Source organism: Taeniopygia guttata, chromosome 4, assembly GCF_048771995.1.
Source record: "Taeniopygia guttata chromosome 4, bTaeGut7.mat, whole genome shotgun sequence".
Lineage (NCBI taxonomy): Eukaryota > Metazoa > Chordata > Aves > Passeriformes > Estrildidae > Taeniopygia > Taeniopygia guttata.
In genome coordinates this window covers 61,941,476-61,958,416 of record NC_133028.1, presented here as the reverse complement: position 1 = coordinate 61,958,416, position 16,941 = coordinate 61,941,476, and the positions used below count along the sequence as shown (strand labels likewise).

Genomic DNA, 16,941 nt, shown 5'->3' with positions numbered 1-16,941 from the left:
TACCCAATAACAACCCAAGTAAAAGTTCAGGAAAAGTAAACCTGTTCTTATACATGCCAAATCAATGTCAAACCAAAAAACCACACACCAATGTGCATATGCAATAGATGGGATTAAAACCTTTCATTCCCAAAATTAGGATATCTGATAGTGTAAGGGTTAATGACACCTCTATCGATCATTAGCTTGTTTAAATGCCACCTCTATGAATATTTGTTCTCCCCATTCCAATGTCATTCTCCTGGCTATATTCCAGGTGTCCTTTGATACATGCCAAGCAAAGCATGAGCTGAGAAAGACCAACCTAATATTCAACTGCTGCCTATTCAGATTGATTAGCAATTGCTAGAAACTGTTCAGACTGTATATATCTAATACAAGACACAATGAACATTAGTTAAGCAATAGAGGCAGTTTTATAATTTCAAGATCCAAATTTAAAAGACAACCAGAATAATTCTAGCATTTATCTCTTTCTGTACACTTTTTGATTATGGATTAACCATGTGCCTCAAGCAAAATGATTTTGGACAAGAAGGGAAGAAAATCATAAAAAACCAAATCAAAACTCCAGTACTGTAAAAGTTGTGGGTGCTTAAGTAAGTCAACTATTTCATTCCATTTTTCTTTTTTATTTAGCAAATAGATATACAGTGTCTTGTTCACAATGAGTTTTTCTTGAAAAGATATTATGTTAAGCTTCTGGCCACCATTACAAACTTAAAAATCCTTTTGAGTTAATTAACTTTAAAACATTAAATTAAAATCTGTGCTATCACATTATGTCACTATAAATCCCCATCTTGTTGAAATGTTTGCAAGCAGAGTCTTTTAGTAAAAGAAATAACAAAATATTGAACCAACCAGTATTTGACAGATAATTGGAAGCCCCTGTGTCCCAACTTAGCAGTGGATGAACATCAGCCTCATACAGTATAAAACAGGAGTTGTACCACTGTTTGTACTTACTGTTCAACAATCTTAGATGCAGAGTGTATTAATAAGGCAAAAACCTTACAGAATGTAATTTCTGTGTTTGTAGTGACAGCAAATTTAACAGATCTCAATTTATCAACAAATTATTCACTGTGCCATGATTTGGTCATATATATTTATCAGTATAATCTTTGATCTGTAAAGGAAGCTGCTAAAATCATATGCAAGTGGCAACAACAGAATTCTGTATTAAAAAGAATGACAGATGAAGTTACAGAAAGTAATCCCCCTTTCCAGGAGATGTTGGAAGTTTGTAGTATTTTCAGCATAATCAGTGATGTATTTTCACTTAACACTGAGCAAATGCTTACATGGGTAGGTGGGCATGACAGAGCAGCACTGCTTAAGCAGATTTAGAATCAAGTAGTGCTGGGCTCATTACAACTTCCTAAGAAATAGGTTAAATTAAGTTTAGAAGTAATACTGTCCTTTATGGAACCATGTAACTCCCATAACTTGGGCTGGTGAGCTCATCCCAGCAATCTCTGGGAGGAAAAGTACTGTATTGTGCTCTATCACTATCTCTGGTTGCAACTGGGGATGGAGTGGCAGGGGGGCAGGGTGGGGAGAAGAAAAGCCACATTAAAACAAGAGCATTAAGTCTGTCTTTTATAGCATCATGGATCACAATGAAAAATAAAGTGGGTGCCAGAGAAGGACATGAATCTTACTGAGCATTGTACAGTGTGTAGTGACATATCATGACAGTATTAGTTCTGCATGCTACAACAGATTATTTTTAACCATGCATAGGTTACTAATACATTTCAGTGAGCATATATTCTGCATTTATTTATTTGCCTGAAGTATCATAGGAACAAAATGAGCATATCCCTGGAATCTGTTTTTAGAGAGGAACTTAGAAGAAATTTAGTTAACCAACCCTTACTTTTCCAAGATCTGCAGTAAATGTCCACAATTTATGGCATCAGAAGATGAGGCAGGGAAACTCCTTACAGAGTTTTGACTTTGGACGTGATTTATAAATTTCAGTATAACTGTATTTCAAAGCACACTTTGTCATACTTGGGGAGTTTCTTTACCTTTCAATCGAGGACTATGCACATGCATTCTTTGCAGATGAAGATTTATTGGGATGAATTCTAGTGTTTTTTCTCCTTTGCTACAGCTTGACTTAAAGGAAGAACCTGAAAAACAAGAGTTTAAAGAATCATTGTCTTAAGCACCTGTGGCAGTAGCTCTCTGGCCATAGAGAACAGGCACAGACTTTCCCAGGGAAGGCTGAGAAGATCAGAAGACAGAATGAAAAACAATTCTTAACTCCACTTGCACCCGCTGTTGTGCACATGTGGAATGTGTCATAGAGATTTGCTTACCAAAGTGTAATTTCTTAATTAAACAGTGGATGATGTTTGGATTGACTGACCAATTAGATCAAAGCTGAATCAGACTAGCTGAAAGGGTTACTGAGTTTCTTAATCAATATAGTATAATATAATATAAGATGATATAATTAAACAATGAATCAACCTCTGCAATCATGGAGTCATGAAGTCAATAGTAATTATAACCCAACTGAAAACCTACAGCAACAAGCACCCAGATGTTTTTGTATTGCTTTTAAAGCAAGGACGATACTTGGGTGTGAGGAGTTGTCTTTAATTTACCTTCAACATGTATATTACGAGATGAAAGGTTCACTAACTGAGTCTCAGCATGTAGCCATACTGGAAGCAACAAACCAGATTTTAATTCACAGAACAACCCAATTTTTTTATTCTAGGAGATAAATACTTTTCCTTGCTGTCTGAAATCAGTCTGCAGTCTGCTGGAGACAATGCAGCAGTTAATGTGCATTATGCTTATTCTGTGCTAAAACCTCAAGGTTACAGAGCTATGATGGCACTGCATTGTTCCAAGTAACATTTTTTTCTTCAAAGAAAATATTATATTGTATAGGCTATGCATTCTTCCTAGAAAGCTAAAATAAAGGCAAACTATCTTAAGGAAAGCTATATATTTGTTCACAGGAGGCATGATACTTGGAAAAACAAAACAAAAAAAAATTAATATGCTCACATATTTCAAAAGCATGAGATTCTGAGTAGTTTTATGGTAGTGTAAAGGAATATAATTAAAGTCTGACGGTATGAAAATATAATTTACCTGAATATATTTTATACAGAATCTGTATAAAATAAAAGGGTTTAGATTAGGAAAGAGAAGTGGGGCCTTGTCTTCTAACTCAGCCAACCCAACATTTACCTAGGCCACTTTTTCAACACCCTATCATTTTGCCAACTGTTAATTATTAGAACTAAAATTCCACTCATTCCGATAGAATTTTAAAATAATTTTTTTCAAGTTTCAGCCTTTTTTTGAAACAGCCATACAAAAAGGTAAAGGAAATATTTTAAATTGTTTTTTTGCTTGCTCAGTCAAGACTTGCTAGTGTTTATCTGTTGAAAGTGCCATAGTTTCCAGCAGGACTAAGCACTGAGCCTCTCAATATAAATCACTCTGCCAGAGGGCACTAATGATGCTCCAGGCCAGCCAAGCCTGCTTAGGCTGCTCCCTAAGCTTAGGATTATTTATTTAATAATAAATAAATCCTTATTTATTATTAAAATAATAATTTAATACAAAGAGAAAAACCAGGAAGAAAAGCAATTCACATGAGTCAAAATTTTAGATTAGACAGGAAACGCCATGATGCAAATTGAAATCACGAGCTGTTGATGATGCATCTGAAAAACACAGGCAATTAGGGAAGTAGTAAAGGCAAATCAAACTATCAGAAAAGAAAGAGAATAGTGCAGGGAAGGAGACTGTAAGCAATTTGGAAACAGAACAGAAGGTGGGAATATTATTTCTGAGAATTCAGCTGAGACCAAGTTCAAAGCTTAAGGATTGATAATTGGACCTGAGACAAAGAGACACTGGTTGAACAAGGGGAGCATATGACAGCAAATTAAAAGGACAGGTGAAAGAAGAGTAGGAAGGAGAAGAGCCTGCTCTCAGGAGTACACTTCTGCCTCGAGCAGGAGCACAAGATATGCAGCACTGCTGAGTTGTGTTTTTCCTTTTTCAGGGAAGACCTGTGAAGCAAGTATCTTTTCCCATCCAGTGCCAGAAAATTACTGGATAAGGACCACCCAGCTGCTATCAGTCACTAGATTTGCTCAGGTATGAGATCCAAGTAGTGGAATTAACATCTCAAGCTGCATTTACCATAGCATCCATACAATAAAACTAACTTTAAGTATAGCCTGTTTTTAGGTAACTTCTTAAATTTCATTTCAGAACTAAAAAAAAATTTACATTCCCTCAGTTAAAACAGCTCTTGTTATTATTGTTCCAAGATCAAAGTCTTCAAGGTTAGGAAATACCACACTATAGATGCAACTTTCATCTGACATCCACCCGAAGAAGAACCGTGAAATGGGCTTCAATAATATATCACGTATGAGCTTTTACCAGTTCATTGAATGTTCAGTGTCTTTGCTGCTCATTTTAAAAACAGTGATTCAATACCTTGTTTCCAACTTTAATTTCAGTATTTATTCAGGATTTTAACATGTTGCTCAAACCTCCTTCAAAATCAAGGTTATTAATTTCCTCAAACCTATCTACTATATACATATTACCAGCCTGTAAGGACTTTACAAATTTTTATAAAACAATTTTAACTGGTTGAGTTATAATTTCACCCATCCTAATATCAGAGAATAAACATTTAAGAAACAATGCAACAATATAAGATATGGAAGAACTTGTCCTGCAGTACACTCATTATAATGCAAAATCACATTCCATTTTGGAAGCACAGCTCCCATTGGGCTGAATTGCATCCATAAGTACCAAGCACTTCTGCAATACAACTTGTGTCTAGTGCCAGGCTTCCATAAAAGAACACACTAACCACTTCTCAAGTCTGACTTGCCTACATATGAACTTTGTGACAGAGGCAGGGATAATGTCCAGTTTTTGAGAACAATGTTCAATTGCCTTAGCCTTGACTGTCTTCTTTCCCCCTTCTAGGGCTGGATGAATAATAGATTTTTCCGTTTGATGACTGAAACAGAGAAAAAAGTAAATTGGGGGGGTAGGAGAAATCATTTGGGGATGATTTCAGGTCAAACTGAAACAAACAAATAATTTTCAAAGTTCCACTTCCTCCCAGTATCACCAAATCTGTGGTTTAGATTTACCTGAAATGACTGGGTTTTTTGTTTCCTAACCCTTATCTTCCTGGTATGTTTTCTTACAACAAAATGCTTTACGTTCTCTAAAATTCTCCCATTACTGAGGATAAAAGTGTTTTCCAAAACAACCCAAATCTGAAATAGTCTTAACTTTCTTAAACATCTATTTTCAATAAATTGTTGTCTAACACTAATGTGGTTTCCTCATACTTCCACAGTAATCTCTCAATTTCAAAAAGAAGTTAAGTGGTCTCCTAACAGCCTTCTCAACTAAATTGCACAAATAATTTGGTTGAGTTGAAGTGGGTATCACTCAGAAAGCCAAACTTGAGATTGTGTTGGGGAAGCATGAAAATATTTTGGAGAAATTTTATTTGAAGGTGCTATCTGCCCTTTTGAACACTTCAACCCAAACTCAGGCAATATTCTAAGATGAAGAAAGACACCTGCACTGGCTAAACTGAGAAGCAAAATGTTTTTTGGCATACCTTGAAATATGTTGACCTGAAAAGTCTGAATTAAAGTTTTGCTCACATCCCTAATCTTAGCAATTTCTACTTCATAAGTACTTGAATTTCAAGTAGCTACAATATGGTCCCAAAACAACTATTTGTGGAACTACAGTATTAAGTAAAATCTATGTCTGGCTTGCTTTTCTAATCAAAGACTATAATCTCTTTTTTTGAAGCTATAAAGTGTACTGTTTATAGAGAAGAAATGAACAAATTTTCACCTTGTCATTATTTCTCATTTTTGCTACAATTATTAGGTTGCTTTGTTTTCTGATAAATGTCCGTTCTCTTTTGTATTTTCTGATTCACTCCTCCTGGATAATCTCAGTTTCCCAGGTCCACTTTATTTCTCTCAAGACCCAATTAAGATGGGTCCTTTAACATTATAAACCCTTTAGAAAGTCAACTTGCACAATACAGGTCTTGCAGGGTTTATGTTTAATAAATTATGTTGCCTATTTTTTTTTTAATCACAAAATGTCCTTTCAGTATTTTCCTGCATGTTATAATTATTACATTGGATCCTTCATTATCTGTATTTATTGGCTTGTTTATGATACTTCATGGAGTGCTCTCAAGATTAATTAGCCAGACTGAAAATACATATATATATTATTTAAAACAGAATCACAGGTACTGTCTTAGTGGGTTAGACAGTAGCTGCCAAAATTGGAACTGGGATATTCTGATGATGGTAAACAATCATAAATACAAGAAATGTCACTTTTGCAAACAAAATGGAAATTATTATACAACATTTAGTGCAACACATGAGCTTTTTTCCCCCAACAAATATTTAAACAGTTGGCCAACTGCTTCCAAAAAAAGCTTAGTTTCAGTTAGAGAGTGGTTTTTCTTCATACACTAAAATAGAATTTCTCTTTTTCTGTGACCAAGAGTCTCTGCATCCAGCTCTGGACTCCCATCACAGAAGGGACATGGACCTGTTGGACTGAGTCCAGAGGAGGTCACAGAGATGCTTATTGGAATTGTTCAACCTGGAAAAGCAATTTCAGGCTGACATAATTCCAACCTTTCAGTACATGGAGGGCACTTATAAGAAAGATGGAGTAGGACTATTTACAAGATCATGTGATGACAGGACAAGGGGGAATGTATTCAAACTGAAAGTGAGGAAATTTGGATTAGACATTAGGAAGAAATTATTTAATGGGGGGGGGGGGGGGGGAGAGACACTGGAACAGGTTGCCACAGTAGCTGTGGATGCCCCATTGCTGGAAGTATTCAAGGCCAGGCTGGATGGGAGTTTGAGCAACCTGGTCTAGAAGAAGGTGTCCCTGCCTGTGGCAGGGGTTAGAACTTGATAATCTTTAAGATCTCTTCCAATCCAAACCATCCTTTGATTCTAAGATTTTTATGTATTTTATTCCTTCTGCATATGCCAGTATTTCATAGCTAACAATCTAGTAAATTCTTAAATGTTCCAGAAAAAATCACAGATTCCTACCTGTATGCTTCATAAGCTCTGCAAGGGTGTCCTGGTACATGCTCAACATCTGATCACAGTGAGCAATTACACTTTTGCGCATGTTGTCCCAGTGAGGAGCAAGTTCTCCTAGGTCTTTAAGTTCCTGATTCCTGTACCAAAAAGCAAAATAGAAGACACTAATCAATTCATTAATCCATTAAGATTAATCCAAATTAATCTAAAACAAGTTTGCTACAAAACATCAGGAAGATTTCCTAATTGAAACAAAATCTGTTTTCAGAATGCTTGTAAGATCTGCTTTTCATCTCTGTTTTACAAGTACACAATAAAGTATGTCAGTAGATAATGCAGTAATTTTTGTGTTCAAAACTCATCTGGTATAAATGCAGTAACCTTCAAAATTAAATACTATTTCTTTCATGGAGGAAAAAAGGCTTCCGGTCTCCAGAGAGCTGTGCTCAGAGCAAGGAACTTTTTGTGAAGAAATATTAAACACCATTGGAAAGAATACAAAGTTTGCTTTTCTCTCAAAACTTTCAGTATACCTGTTTGGATGCACTTCATAAATACTTCATAAAAATATTTCTAGCATTGTTTCTACAAAAGTCAGTTTAACCAACACACCAGCCTTCACCACATTTCTTCAGCAGTCAAAACAAAACATACACACACAAAAACCCCTGACACTAGTTCCCTAAAATGTCATGTCCAGCCTTACAGTGTTCATCAGGTCGAAACAGTAGTGCTATGGTAACCAAGCGCGTCACTGGAAATCCAAAAGGAAATCCTTTACTAAATTATCAGTTTTCCTGTACGTTCATGAGAGCTGACCTGAGTGAAATAGAGATAATTTGAATTTCCTGCACAAACAAGCTCAGTACCCTCGGCTTTCTGTTTGGTTTTTCCTCTTGCAGAGGAAGTTTCTCCTGTATCTCTCCCAAAGCCACTTTGTGGGACCTGCTTTTAAGGAAAATAAAAGATCTTGACTCAGTCTTCAAACATCTGGAATTTTGCAGGAGAAAATGTTTGCATAACTACCAGTTTTCATCATTTTCCTTGGAGTATCAAGAACAGTGTTTCACTGCAATTCTTGGAAGTCTCCAAAAAAACTTCCAGAGAACAGCTCTTGCATACAGAAAAATTACAGAAGAAAAAGAAAAAATGGGGGATAAGGGGTGGAAGAGGGAGGAAAAGACCAGTAAGCCTGCAGCACAGGAACATAGAGCTCATTTATGTGAGTATTAGATCTGACCATTAGTCAAGAAGTCTTAAAATTATTTCTTAAACAGAACAACACTGGTGATGTTTTCCCCATCATTATTAGCTTTGCATTAGTGTGAACAGTATCAGAATAAGTTCCATAGGCATAACTCTGATCCCAGTGTAGATGACAAAACCAAACAGATTGCACTGGAAGTGGAATTAAAGCATTTCATTTATACATGTTCTTGAAAATATCAACGTGGAAACAAAGATTACAACACATGAATTTGCTGACAGTTTATGTTAATGATATTATTACTTTTTGCCATTTAATTGCTCCTGAAACTGAACCAATTCAACTTTCTTCCAACAATACAAACTGGCAATGTTGTAGCATATGACTAATCTGCCATGAAGGGATAGGAAAGGATAAACCAAACATTGTCAGTGACCATTTCCTTGACAGTTTTTAACAGTTTAACGTGAGGTGTCCCTTTTAATTAAAATCTTAGGGCTTCCTTCTCAAAAAAGTGTGTAAAATTTGTGAGGGTATACAATTTTGTTTATGTGCAGTGATAATTTTTTTGCCCTTAATATTTATGGTGTCTGATTTAATAGTTTTAGCAACAATGTTTGGACCTGGCTGGCTTCCAAAACTTTACTACAGTAAAGGAATACAGTATTCTATCCAAGAACTATACTCCCGCCTCTATCTAAGCTCATGTCCGGAGCTGTTGATCTCAAACTGAAGGTAAATTAACAACAAATAGAAGTTTTCTATTACTTCTATCTCAGACTAAAACATTCAACCAAACCCAAAAACTTGTTTAACCAGCTGACTATGAGCTAACTCCACTGACACCAATAGCAATGGGAAGGGGAAACTCAAATCCCTCAAAATTAATTTTAACAGGTTTTCAAGAAATATCAAATCCTGCCCCCATTCCTGGTGACATGGTTGGTATTTGTTTCCTCTCAGAAACATGTACAAATCACTGAAGTAAAAATTCAGTCTTCAATATGTTACAAAAAAGACATATCAACAATGCTTAAAATAAAAGTACAGTGCTATAGAAATCTGGAGCATATGCAGCATGGAAAATTTAAAGACTACATTTTCTGAATTTATTTTCATTTCAAAACACAGCAAAATCAAAACCATTAGAAAACAGGATTATATGACAGACACTTCCTCAGAAAATACACTTACTCTCTTTATATCTTTATTTCTTTTTCTAATGGAGTTATAGAAGACAGAAGATTGAAATAGGACTTATGTCTTGTGATTTTTTTTACAGTTTGTCATTGCTGTTGTTGACTCAATACAATTCTGAGTTATGGATGAAAAAAGAGTTGTCTTTTCTTTATCTAAACTCTATCAACAATACTCAAAAGTACCAAGCTTTATTATCATTACATTATAGGCCTTTTCTAAAAGTAAGAAGATCGAATTTGTGAAAGTTCATAGTTTTAATTTAATTTTAATTTGTGAAAGTTCATAGTTCATATCAATACTCACAATTTTTGAATTTTTAATAATATTTCAATACTTTTATGTTAACTTATTTCATTGAATAACTTTAAAAACACACCTCAACTAGTAATTGTGTCAAGCAACAACTGTGCTATAAAAAAATTAATCTTTATAATACATATTGGTTCTACAGAGGGCAAATCAGTTACTGATCCAACATTTCAATGCATCCATGGAACTCTGAATAGCTTGTCAACTGAACAGGAAGCTTACAGCAAACTCTGTGTTGTTAAAATTTATTTATCATCTCATCCCCCCACTCTAAATGTTCTTTCAAAGTCTTTTCCAGGTAATTGCTCTCGTCACTGTGACAGATCTTGTGTTCTGCATCAACCTAAGCTCATCTTACAGAATGAAATCCAAGCTTTGTCTAGAGCTGTTTATCTTTGGCTTGCTGTTCAGCTCCTCAAACTACCTACTGAATTGTCTTTTCCATCACTGCCCAATGGAAAACCACCCAAGAACGCATCTGAACTTCCACTGTCTCCTGCCTTCATTAATGACCTACATTCCTTGGTGGCCTTGGCATCATCTTCACCCGTTTGCATCTAACCAGAATGTGGATGTAAACAGTCTGCCCCAGTCCTCTTTCTCCACCGTAAATATTAGCTAATTAGCTAATTTTTAAGTCTGTTTTAGTACATTTTGGTTATTACATGCATTCTTTCCTTTGGTAGACTATGTTAGAAGTCCATTATCAAGAAATGGCTGAGAACCCAAGGCTCAGATTCTCTCTTTGATTTACCAACTCATGCTATTTTATTTTTGAGAATACCTTAGGTGCATGAATATAGTAAAGCACTAAAAGTACCTGAAAGAGACAATGAATTTCCTGTATGATTCATGCTGGTAATTTCTACTTAAATAGCTTTGTGCCACACATTCTAATGACAACAGTAACAGAAAAAGACTTGCTCATCACTTGAGATACAACAGCTCAGAAGTCTGAAGGAAGCATATACAGTGCAAAAATACAACCTCCTGATTTCTGTAAGGAGTACTTTGAATGAGTGGTATGCATCATGTTGCAAAACTATTTGAAGGAAGTCCCAGTATTGAAACCATGTTTCTAATAAACTTGTTTCTGCAAGTTCAGAACCACCAACAGTCCAGACACCATTGCAGACTGCACAGTGAAAACCTGTGGTCAGTGACAATAAATCAAAATATGTGGTGGCCTACAGCTGGCCAGTAGGCATCACAGTATAAATAATTCCAACTTTATAACTGAAATATATTACTGATTATATAATTATCTTACTTACGTAATTTGACCATTAAGAGTAGGCTCAGGCCATTGGGGACTTTGGCTGCTATTGGCTGGTTAACCAGGAGGTAACTGGCTTGGCCAGTGAGGATTAACCTCATGGGCTCCTTATGTATATAAGAGATCTCAATGAAGTTGGCAGTTGCTGCATGACCACAGAGTGTCAAATCATCTGTCTCCAAAACTCCGACAACTGGTGACCCCAACATGATCAGAAGAGCTGCCACCAATAGAGTGGAAGACAGGGCAGCCAAGAGGAGCTGCCTGCAACCTTTGAGCTGCAAAGAGCAGCGTCCAGCGCCACAGGAAACTATGAGCAGCTGCCCGCAGCCTTTGAACTGTGAAGACTAGTGCAGAGAGCCGTGATCAGGCCGGACCCACCACTTTTTTTCCTCTTATTCTTTCTCTTTTTGTAGGTTGAAGACACCACCAACATAGGAGCAGGGGCTTTGACACCAGAAGACCCCATCTTGTAAGGGGATCCTATTTTAAAATAAAGATTTGAAAAATATGATGAATGGGCTTTATTAGCCCTAATAGAGTGGTGTGAGAACCACAGACTGGACATGTTGGAAGAGGCTGCCCTAGATCTAAAAACCTGGGAGCAGGCTGGCCAATACACCCTCACAGCTGCCTCTAGAGGAGATGATTCTGCCATTAATATTATTAAACCTTAATGTTTAATAACATTAATGGCAGAATTAATGTGCCCAGAATTAACTGTGCCCAGCCGCTGTGAGACTCCAAGCTGCTACGGAACACCTTTAATTGAGTTAAAGGCCTCATTTGAGCCTTTTAAGGCCTAGGTCGAGGTTTTTGCACAATGCCGTGTCTGTCATCTTGTCTGCACGGCACCTGCAGAGGATGACAGACACTGCATTTGTACTTAAAAACAAAAAGGGGTAACTGTGGAGGCCTACAGCTGGCCAGTAGGCCTCAGAGTATACATAATTTCAACTGAAATACATGATTAATTATATAATTACCTTATTTATGTAATTCTACCAGTAAGAGCAGGCCCACACCATTGGGGAGTCAAGTTGCTATTGGCTGGTAAACCAGGAGGTAACTGGCTCATCCAATTGAACAATTACTCAGCCATTCAAACATTTTATGGGCTTCTCTTTTCTTTTTTCCCCAATTTATTAATCAGAATGCATAATTCCAAATACAGTGTGAGAATCTCTATGACACAAGCAACATCATAAAACTGTGCAAAGCTTTTTTAGCCACCCTAATGCCTTAAGTGACAGGAAGTGACAAAATTTTTCACTTCAATTTTGCATTCTTTCACCATGCTGTGGGAGGCTCTAATTTGCTCAATATAGACTTCCTTAGGGCACGCTGTGCACAAATATAACATCTGGGAATCTTAGCAGCCTTTGCTAACTGGTACTGAATTATTTCTCTGGAGTATTAAAACCTATGAGTATCTTGCAAAAAAAAGCTTTCTCTGAGAGGGCAGTCTCAATATAGAATATAAGTTAGCATTTCATAGATTCAGCACTGTTGTTGCAGGCCCCCAGCTGGGTAATAATTAGCATTGACTCCATGATTCACAGAAGGCTGATAAATCCTTTTATTATACTACACTTATTAAGAAACCCATTGCTTTTATAGACAGTTATGATACAGGTGGATCTGATTGGTTGTCCAGTCCAAACACCATCACCACTGGCTAATTAAGAAACCACCATTTGTTTTGGTAAACAAATCTCCATAACACATTCCACATGCTTACAACAACACGTGCAGCAAGTGAAAATAAGAATTGTTTATAATTCTTTTCTCTGATCTTCTCACAGCCCTTCCCAGGACAGTGCCTGGGAAAGTTACGTGCTGCTCTCTGTGGCCAGAGAGCTGCTGCCACACAGCACTGCTTAATGCAAGGTAGCGTTATGTAGAGGTAACCATCACCAAAAAATCAAGCGATGTCACTCCATTCCAGTGCAGTACAACTTTAAAAACCCAAAACTGAAGTAAAATCCAGAAAATTTTACTTAAGTCAGCTATGATAGCCCCTCTTAAGACTTTGACAGAGGCCATATCTTCCAAAATTGGTTGTGAACAGTGAAATCAAGAGGAGAGAAAATTATTCAGTGTTCATTCATTACAATAATTTATCCTTTAGTTTATAAATAATGGGGTTTAAAACTGATCTTGACTCATGAGGACAATTGTCTAAACACTGTTTATAAAAGTAAAGCTACTCTTACGTTCATATACGTATATTCCTTTATGCAGTAAATGACGGAGAGTAAGAATAGAAAAGTTTCATATCCTTTTTGGTGCATGATGAGGTAAATACTACACTTGAGCTACATTTTACTGGCAGGTTTGAGAACTCTTTAAGTGTTGAAAACAAGGTACTTACAAGGAACAATCTTGTGAAAACCCTTGACTGGATAAGCATAGTAACAGTGCCTCTCTGAACGTGGTTGGTTCAAATATCTTCAAAAGTCATTATAAGTTTACCCAAAATCCCTTTCATTAAATGCCTGTTATCAATACACTTTTGCAATGCCACTGCTCAAAAACAAGTCAAGTAAATACCAACATCCAAACTTCCAAAAAAATCAAAGCCTACTCCCAGCATATGGCATCAATGCCTGGGGTTCAATTTCTCAATAGAAGTTGTGTAGTAAGAGGAAGTTAAAAAAAAAAAAAAAAAGTCTTTTTCGGACAGTCTGAACATTGTCATCATTTCAAAATGTTTCATTAAAGAAATAAAATACAGACTGCATAGATTTGCACCAAAAAAAAAAAAAAAGGCTAGTGTTGATGGGACAGGACAGTCATTTCCAATGCTGGAGAAAGCTTGCATTTGTGCTTTGTACTCTGGAGAGAGGGTTTAAATTCAAGTATAGGGGGAATTTCCTTTCAGCCAAATCTCTTGCTGTGCTGACCCAGTTACACCAGTTGCATCCACAACTGCAAGCTTCAATTATATAGTTCAACCAACTTTCTGAAAAATTATTGTAAGCTAAGACTTTTTTATAATCATTAGGTTCAAAGAACCACTTGGATCATCTTGCATGACACATGTGAAATATCTGGCCCAGATTTGTGTAAAGAAATATTAAAAACAGCAGAAAGCACTCACTGGAATACCTCAAAGAGGAAACAGAAATAATTTTGTAATAAAAGCCAGCAAAGCAGACTGTATGACCTTTACAAGAACAATAAAAATTACCATATAGCTCCTACGAAAATTTCTACGGAGGCTTGAAGGATAAAATCTTCAATTCATGCATTTTGTTAAAAACATTATTTCATGCTGAAATCCGAAGTTAAATACCGTTAGAGGTTACATATTTCAAAGCATAATGTTAGTAAATGAAAGGGTTTGGTTAACAATGAACACTGGAGTTTTACAATCTTAAGAGCTGTGAGAAAAGGGACTTTAAACTACAATTTATAATGAATACTGAATAGGATTAACACTTACTTGCATAATTGCTTCAGACCTGACTATACTTAATCCACAATAAAAACAAAATTAAACAGGCTGAGTATGATAAGTGGCTTCTGAGACAAAAGTATCTATCCTTTTATACTAACTAGGGGAAAAAGACACAGAGAAGAATACTTCAGAAGAGAAAAGCCTGAAGATGGTGCAGTGTATGTTTTGTATGAGCTCATCACCTGATACAGTAGCATCCTCCTCACACATTTTACTAGATTACAAGTGTAAGGACTTCACAAGAACACACCTCTTCACAATTATTTTGAAAAGGAAAGCCCAGACAAAGTTGAAGCTCCAACTCACACTCTTATATGATGATAAATGACACAAACACCCCTATTCCCACCATCTGTTAGAATTCTACACGTTGTTGCTCCTTTTGGTTAGTCTTATCTCCTCCTTCAGACTGTATCAATCACTTTGTCTCTCTTTCACACCCACACTTTCAACTAGGCTTGAACAGCTCAACAATATTGGCAACCAGGAAAATCAGAGGCACTTATCTCAATCTTTGTGCAACTTTACTTCTGTTTCTTTCTCAAATCTTTATTTTGATGAGGAAAAAATCCCACCATGGTGAATTTTTACTAAAAGTTTATCCAGGGAGGTTAATTCTATAATATGAAATAACAACAAGGCCTATTACTTGCATTATGCCTTTGGAGAGAATAAGGTAGTAGTAAAAGTGGTTCAAGTACCCTCTAACATTTAAAAGGCATTTAACCATGGGGCAAATGAAAATATGGAAAGTGTATGAAGTGTGAGACTCAGCACAATCTATTTTTATTGCTCACTAAAAAAACCTTGCACATAAGTATTCTCAAACAAGATGAGGCCATAAATGCCTAAACACAGTACTAAATGAATAAAATAAACTATTATAAAAATTCATGGGACTTTTATACCTCATCATCACCATGCATAAATATGTATCAGTCCACTGACTTTATTAAAATCAATATTCCAGTCTCCCACATGCTGTTCTATTGGCATAAAAACATCTCACAGAAGCAACAGATGGGGTGAATAAAAAAAGAAAAGAAGCTCTATATTGCAGAACAAACAACCTCTGTAAACCACGACAGGACGAACTGCCTGAAAGTGCACAGGATGGCTTTGGGATGCAACACTAGGTCACAGCACATGAGACCAGATGCCCATCTATGTGTGAAGTAACTTTCATGAAGAAGGAGGCAATATCTTCTGCATCATCCATTATCACTGGAAGAAGAAGGCACTGTCTTCAGGGTAATCCTGGACTAGTTAAAATAAAGGTGTTCCCCCAAATTTTATCAGCACAGCTTACAAGGATTCAAGGACAGGCTGCCATTTTAATCACTGCAATGGGAAATTGGACATTTAAAGGCTTTTGGGACACCTGTGTTACCTAGTCTCCTTTTTCTCCAGGCCATACAGATTGTAATGATTCTCAGATATCTCTCTCCTGGTTACAAGGCCAACCATGAAGGTTTCGAACAAACATTAATTTGGTATCCTTTACTTATGCCACCTAATTTAGATTAGCTAGAAGAATGTCATTTTTATCCTAATTGCTCCTTTATTCACTATAAACTTGTCATTTTCCATTACATAATGTTTGTCTATGTTATTAACTCTACCCAGACACATAGCCAAACACAATACAATGCTGTTCACATCCCTGTCATTTGCTGATTCTTTATAAAATGTTAATGTTCACAAATATTTATATTGCTAATCAAATGGTGGTTCACAGATTTAAAGATCACAGATTTAAAGATTTAAAGGTGGTCACAGATTTAAAGTCGCACTTTAGCATAATTTGTTGCTCAGAACTTATGAGGTCAAAAATTTTGAGCAGTAAATTCTGTTGTTCAGATACAACTGTAAATTCTTAGCAGCCAGAAAGTGCCCATTTCATACTTCAAATTATTTAATATTTTTTAGCTCATCATTTGCATGATTCCAAGTCAGAAAAATATAACTTAGTACTTACTATTGCTGCTGCTTCTTTCTTACCTTCTCATATCCTCCTTTATGTGCAGATTTATTAGTTCTTTAGGAACATGGAAAGAGAGGGTAGTCTCAGCCATCTGTTCCTGGATCCGCATCCACTTGTTGTCAGAAGTAGGGAATCTATATAACTTACAAACTGGGTTTCTCAACACTGAAAAGAGGAAAAATAATATCATTGCTTTACTGTGGTAATATGACTCTGAAAATTTATGACAATAACCTGCAAAATTATTATATTATTTTCCCCCTTGCTTGCAAAATTAATTTCAGAACCATTAAAATTCTACTAAAAACATTTCATTTTTATTTAGTTTTTATATCAGCATGTGGAGCACAAAGTATTACTAGCACA

General features: G+C 36.1%; 1 protein-coding gene across 15 annotated transcripts in view; it reads right to left on the bottom strand.

The window, feature by feature from the left end:
* The window catches only part of INPP4B (inositol polyphosphate-4-phosphatase type II B), a 293,940-nt gene that overhangs the window by 87,346 nt on the left and 189,653 nt on the right, over positions 1 to 16,941 (bottom strand). For all 15 annotated transcript variants that reach the window (XR_012055774.1, XM_041715980.2, XM_041715983.2 and 12 more), the window contains 3 exons: positions 16,593 to 16,740; positions 7,143 to 7,273; positions 2,040 to 2,144 (listed from right to left, as the gene is read on the bottom strand). Coding sequence is in view for 14 of the 15 variants with exons in the window: in XM_041715980.2 (XP_041571914.2) it covers positions 2,040 to 2,144; positions 7,143 to 7,273; positions 16,593 to 16,740 (384 nt within the window). In the remaining variant the exon portion in view is untranslated. The remainder of the gene's footprint in view (positions 1 to 2,039; positions 2,145 to 7,142; positions 7,274 to 16,592; positions 16,741 to 16,941) is intronic.